The sequence below is a fragment of the Protobothrops mucrosquamatus genome, unplaced genomic scaffold (assembly GCF_001527695.2).
Source record: "Protobothrops mucrosquamatus isolate PMUCROS unplaced genomic scaffold, P.Mucros_1.0 scaffold_156, whole genome shotgun sequence".
Lineage (NCBI taxonomy): Eukaryota > Metazoa > Chordata > Lepidosauria > Squamata > Viperidae > Protobothrops > Protobothrops mucrosquamatus.
The window spans coordinates 805,429-811,428 of NW_015386232.1; the positions used below are offsets into that span (position 1 = coordinate 805,429).

General features: G+C 39.7%; 1 protein-coding gene across 1 annotated transcript in view; it reads left to right on the forward strand.

The window, feature by feature from the left end:
* Nucleotides 1–6,000, forward strand: part of LEMD3 (LEM domain containing 3) — a 46,262-nt gene that overhangs the window by 23,542 nt on the left and 16,720 nt on the right. Inside the window, exons 5-6 of the mRNA XM_015820867.1 lie at nucleotides 2,326–2,405; nucleotides 2,596–2,720. Of these exons, the coding sequence (XP_015676353.1) occupies nucleotides 2,326–2,405; nucleotides 2,596–2,720 (205 nt within the window). The remainder of the gene's footprint in view (nucleotides 1–2,325; nucleotides 2,406–2,595; nucleotides 2,721–6,000) is intronic.

A 6,000-nucleotide genomic window follows, 5' to 3' on the forward strand; every position in this document is an offset into this window, starting at 1 on the left:
CAGGGTCAAGGCTGAGCCCCCTCCCCAGGGTCTGGTATACAGTTGTGGGACCGATCCTCCTCCATTGACCCTCAGGCTGTTGAACTGCTGCCCCAGGTGCTCCACCGACTGGCTGCCGCACCTTGGTAGGTAGCACTCCCTGGGTGCCATTCCCTCCAAGGCTTCGCATTTCCACCACTCCATCCCTGTGGCTCCTTCAGGCTGGGGGCGGTATGACTGGAACTCAGCTTCGACAGCTCTCCGCAATTCCTCTCTCCACTTCTCCAACAAGGGCCGGTTGAATGCTGCCACTTACTCCATCCGCTCCAGGGTTGGCTCCCTTTGTTCATCTTGCTGCTTGGGTCGGGTTGAGGCTGGTGGGGTTACGAAGCCGCTCCAGCTGGAGTTCCACTGATAGAAGCTCCAGCCAGCTTCTCCATTTCAGCCATCTTCCCCTACGTCATCACCCCCTCTGGAGGTTTCCAGCGGGTGTAGGGGCTCAGCACCCCTCAATGGAAATTAATTTGTTGAGAGAGCTAGCTTAGTGTCAGCCTCTGGCTAAAAGGCCCAACTAAGAAAAATACCAGAGCCATTAAGTCCTCTGTAATCTTTATTGAACAGAATCATTTCAGCAGGTTCAAAGTAAAAGCTAGCTCTGAAGAAAAAGCGGGAAAGAAGAAATTAAAAGAATGAATCTCCTCTCCTCTCTGACAGTTCAAGTCATATTGCCCAATACATCTCCCAGTAATTGTTATGAGAAGAAACTTTGGTTCACCAAAGCAACTCTTCCACAGCTCTGGCTTTCTCACGTTGATAAGAAAACATGTGGATCCAAAGCTCTACCCGTCTCCCATCCCGCTCTGTTGGCAAGCTAGAAGCACGCAGTGGTCCTAAAGGCAGTAGGCTTCATAGCTTGACACTGTCAGCTATTTTCAGTCAAGAACCATGTGAACAAATTAGGCAAACATATGATTTGTGGGAAAAGAGTGATAATCACAAATATAAATGAGCATTAAATAAAACAACCCAGCACAGTCACAGTTTCTTTGTATCACTTTACTATGACATATATATATTTTAGTAGAAAATTGGAAGGCTCATGGAGTGATTTAAAAATCATTTTATCCCATGCCATGTTAACAATAATTCTTAGCAAAAATTTGTTGGTCAGGAATGTTCTTCAGTCAAAATCTTTTGAGTCTGAAGTAGTTAGAGATAATACAATCTCCAGCCCATGAAACTGCATTGCTACATTTTTGTCATCTTTTTCTATTTATAGTTTTCTTTTTTAATTGCTTATGTTAGATCGCAGTTTCAGTTAGCACAGCACATGTGAGCTCACGGTAACTACAGCCAGGTCCTGGTCACTTTTGTCAGCTTTTATACTCACATTGATACCTTTGTGTACTCACATTGATACCTTTGTGCTTCATTGAACCAATTTTCAGTTATTGATCTTGACTGAATGGTGATGAACACAAAGAGATTGGGGCTTTGAATAGACTGTGGTGATTGATAGTGAATATAGGAAGCTGAATTTGTCTCAGATTGGTGATTTATGCCTAGGTCAGACTAGATAAGGTTCAATGGCATTCAAAGGGAATCATATTTGCCCTCTTGTGCCCACATAGAGATTCCAGACTAATTTCCCATTTGACTTCTCCACTTGGCTCAGCCAGAATCTCTCCAACATGGGCAGGGCTGTGCCAAAATTTTTAATAGGATAGCCGGTGAACGAAAACAGGGAAAGAAAGATAAAAAAATCCCTTTCAGTATCAAAGTAAACCTGACTGAAAAACAGTTAATTGCATACTCATTATTCACTTAGATCAGGCATGTCAAACTTGCGATGTCATGTGACGTGACTTTTCCCCATTGCCGGCAATGGGGTGGGCGCGGTTTTGGCGTGACACATCTGGCCCGCGGGCTGGCAGTTTGACATGCCTGACTTAGATCATCACCAAGTTTAGCTATGTCTCTAGTTCATCACTAAATTATCAGATGGAATGGGTACATAGTGTTTCCTATTTCTTATAGGTTTCATTGTCTCCTTCTAAAGCCCATGTCCAAATCATAATCTGTAGCATTTGTGCACTGTTTTGCTCCTTCCTATATTTATGATGAAATATCTAGACATTAATGACAAAGTAACATGAAATATAGATGAATTTTGTATGTGTGTACATATTTATAGTTTTATTAAAATGCTTTATGTAGCATTGTTACATTATAACAGAATTTATTTATTTTGGAAATTTGCAACAGCTCTCACTACTGAATGTTTTGTATACAATGACTAGCGAATTCATGATCTTTATTTTTATTTGATTTCCTTGCTTCTCTTAGAGTTTAGGTACAGACTATGAAAATGCATTTAATGAATCGTTGCAATGGTTATTAAATAGTGGAGAAGATGTTGGTATAAAGTAAGTCATTTTATTTCATATTTTTCTAGAAATAGTTTAATTATGGATTGTCTTTCAAATCATAATACAATAAGATTATTATTAAAAATTATTATTATAAAGCCATAGAAGGAAGAGGGAATGTACATCTCTGCAGCTTGTTTATGATCTGAATCATAAGTATAAGAAAAGGTTGAATTATCTTTTATAGGTATGTTGGAAACAGCTCAGATGATATAAAATATCTAGTGTCAACTAAGCCACAGATGACCCTTACATGTCGTTTTCGACGTGCATTTATTACTGCAACCTGTAGATCATTCATTCTGCTGTTAGGTGAGTATTATTCAGTATTTTTATTCTTAAAGTTTAATTTATACTTGTGTGACTTAACGTTTCTTAAGTGTGATGGTAATTGCCAATTCAATTTTTTTCAGTAGATTTTGTACCCTTTATATGAAAGTAGAGGAAATTGGTAAGCATTGTGTTGAAACTTTATAGTGCAGAGGTCCCCAACCTTCTGGGCATCAGGGACCGGTGCTATGGGGAAAGGTTTTTCCATGGACCAGAGGGGGTGTGGTTTTGAATACTGCCTGCATCCTGAGGATGGAGCTTTGCTTGTTTGTGCGGCCCGCTTGTTGCCATGCTGCGGACCAGTGCTGGTCCACAGATCGGGGGTTGGGGACCCCTGTTATAGTGTATAATGTGATAACTTAGATCCAAATACTAATATAAAAGAAAGGAATTATAAGGAAATAACCACATAAACACCTTTTTAGTAGTTTGTAAAATAGCACATATAGTGATTGCTGCCTGCATAGTTCAGTGTACACTGCATAGTTCTGTACACTTAAAAATACAGGTAGTCCTTGACTACTTGAGGCCAAAATTTCTGTTGCTAAGTGAGACACTTTTTACAACTTTTTACAACTTTCTTGACGCAATTGTTAAGTGAATCACTGCAGTTGTTAAGTTAGTAACATGGTTATTAAGTGAATCTGGCTTCCCCATTGACTTTGCTTGTCAGAAGGTGATCATATAATACCGGGACGCTGCAATCATCATGAATATGAGTCAGTTGCCAAATGTCTGAATTTTGATCATGTGACCATGGGATGCTGCAACAGTCATAATTGTGAAAAACAGTCATAAGTCACTTTTTTCAATGCCGTTGTAACTTTGAATGGTCATTAAATGAACTGTTGCAAATTGAGGACTACCTGTACTAATACTGAAGAAATTTAATATTTTTTAAATTTAAAATGTGATATTTAATGCCTATAATTCTTCTTGAAATATATTTATAATTTGTGCTGTTGTATGTAAAATACTTTCTAATGGAGTATGCATGAAGTGGGAGAACTTGTTTTGAACTTGGGACATAATATCTTACTAAAAACGTTCCATTAGAACATTTTAGTTGTAACAAAAAACCTGAAAACAGTTTGAATATTTGTTTTACTTTCTTGATTTTCACTTGACAGTCACATCAGTAGGTAGAAAGAATAGTCATGTTTCTTCTTGGCCAGCTGGAAAAATTGGCAAAAGGGAGGATGTAAAAAAAAAAAAAAAGGAAAACAAAATCAAGTAGCTCTTACTGACAGAATAGAAATTAGTATTCCTCCCAGGAAGAGCCAATTTTCTCATATTCATCAATCAGCATGAATCAGTATCTCCCACCTTGAACATTCCACCCATTATTATGCTTTGGTTTTCTTTAATTGTTTGCTGCCACTATCATTTACTGGTAGTGCCTAACTGTGTGACTTGTGTTACTACCATGTTTCCCAAAAAAGAAGACCTGGTCTTATATATATATATATTGCCTCCAAAAGAGGCACCAGGTCTTATTTTCGAGAGATGTCTTACTGCTTACCTTAGGACCGCTGCAGCCAGGCCTGCCATGCCCCAACACTTGTTGCACTGCTGCCTGACTTCTGTGGCCGCTTGCGGCTGGATACCATGTGGCGCATTGCGTTGGTGCCACCACTCGTGGCAGGAGGCCGCATGGCTCATTGTGCTGATGCCACCACTCATGCCATCACAGTGCAACACACCATCTGGCTTCCTCCCATGACCGGTGGTATTGGTGCAAAGCGCCATGCGGCATCCTACAAGTGGCGGCACTGGTGCGAATGGCCACGCGGCCTCCTGCGAGTGGCGGCATCGGCACAATGCATCACGTGGTATCCTGCTGTGAGCGGCCACAGAAGAAATTGGGCAGCGGTGTGACAGGTGTCGGTACGTGGGAGGCATGGAGCGGTCCAAATGTAAGCTGGTGCGGGACGTGTGGGGCAGCTCCACCCACATCCCTATCCTAACTTAATTTTTATGTATGCACCTTGCCCCAAAACTAGGGGTTATTTTGGAAGTATTAGGCGCATGTGTAAAAAATCAAGCTAGGGCTTATTTTTGAGATAGGTCTTATTTCGGGGAAACACAGTAAGTATTACAGCAGCATAAAAATCAATGCCACCTACTCCCACTGTTAATATATTTTCAGGCTTTGCTGACGCTAGTATATTAACATTCATAGCCCTTCATAAAAATAAATAAAAGTATGCTCTATTTTCAGCTAGCAACTAAACCAATACAATTCCTTTTAGTTTCTAAAATTGACACTTTTCTCTACAGTAATAAAGCACAATAGCACGCAGAGAGTTCATGCCCAAAATGCAAGTATTTCATTTTTAAATGCACTCTGAAAGTTTCACATCAGCAGGCACAAGAACGTATACAAGTATATGCAAAAGACTATCAAAACAAATCAATTTTATCAGTATGGTCCTTTTGCCATTTTAAAATCCATTGTGACATTATTATATTAGAACACTAACAAAATCCATAGCTATCTAAAACCAGTATAATGAATGCTTTTTTGTGGGGAGGGGGACTACAATGTTGACTTTCCATAATATAAAATTGAAATTTTGTGAAGGTGAGCTTACCGGGTGAGCTTACCGGGTGAAGGTGAGCTTACCGGGTGAGAATATTCTGGGGAATCAAGTGTTAGAAAAGTGGAATTCAATGTTCAATGTTCCCTCTTTTCATAGACTGGTGGAAGGAGCCAGCATAGTATTTCTCCATATAGCACCATTGACAACTTTAGTGCCTCCTTGGTCTAGTCAAGAGAGGCGTTGGAGGCAGCAGAGAAAAAAAATGTCTTTTTAAATTTTAAAGAGAATCTTTTCTCTGTGTCTATGGGGATATTTAATCATCCAGGTCATGGTTGTCCCAAAGGTGCTGGACTTTCTTGGTTTTTCCTTGGTTTTTCTCTGTACATTAAATTGCTTTAAAAAATATATAAACTCCAAAATTAAAATTCCATAGGATAGACCCTCAGGCAGCCAGACATGCATACGTTTCAGCGCAATAGTGAATCTAAGTGACAGATTGCTTGCAGCTGTTCTCATGATAGGTCTAAATCTTTCATTAACAAGAATTATATTCAGAGTGGTATTGATCATTTGCTGTTTATACGGCTTCTTTCATCTACCTGTTCCCTAGCACACTACCTCTTAATTATCCCACTCACCCTCAGTAAACAAGGCCAACGGATTTTTTTAAACATTACAAAATGCAAGGCAACAGTCCAATCAATAGAGGAGGGAAATAT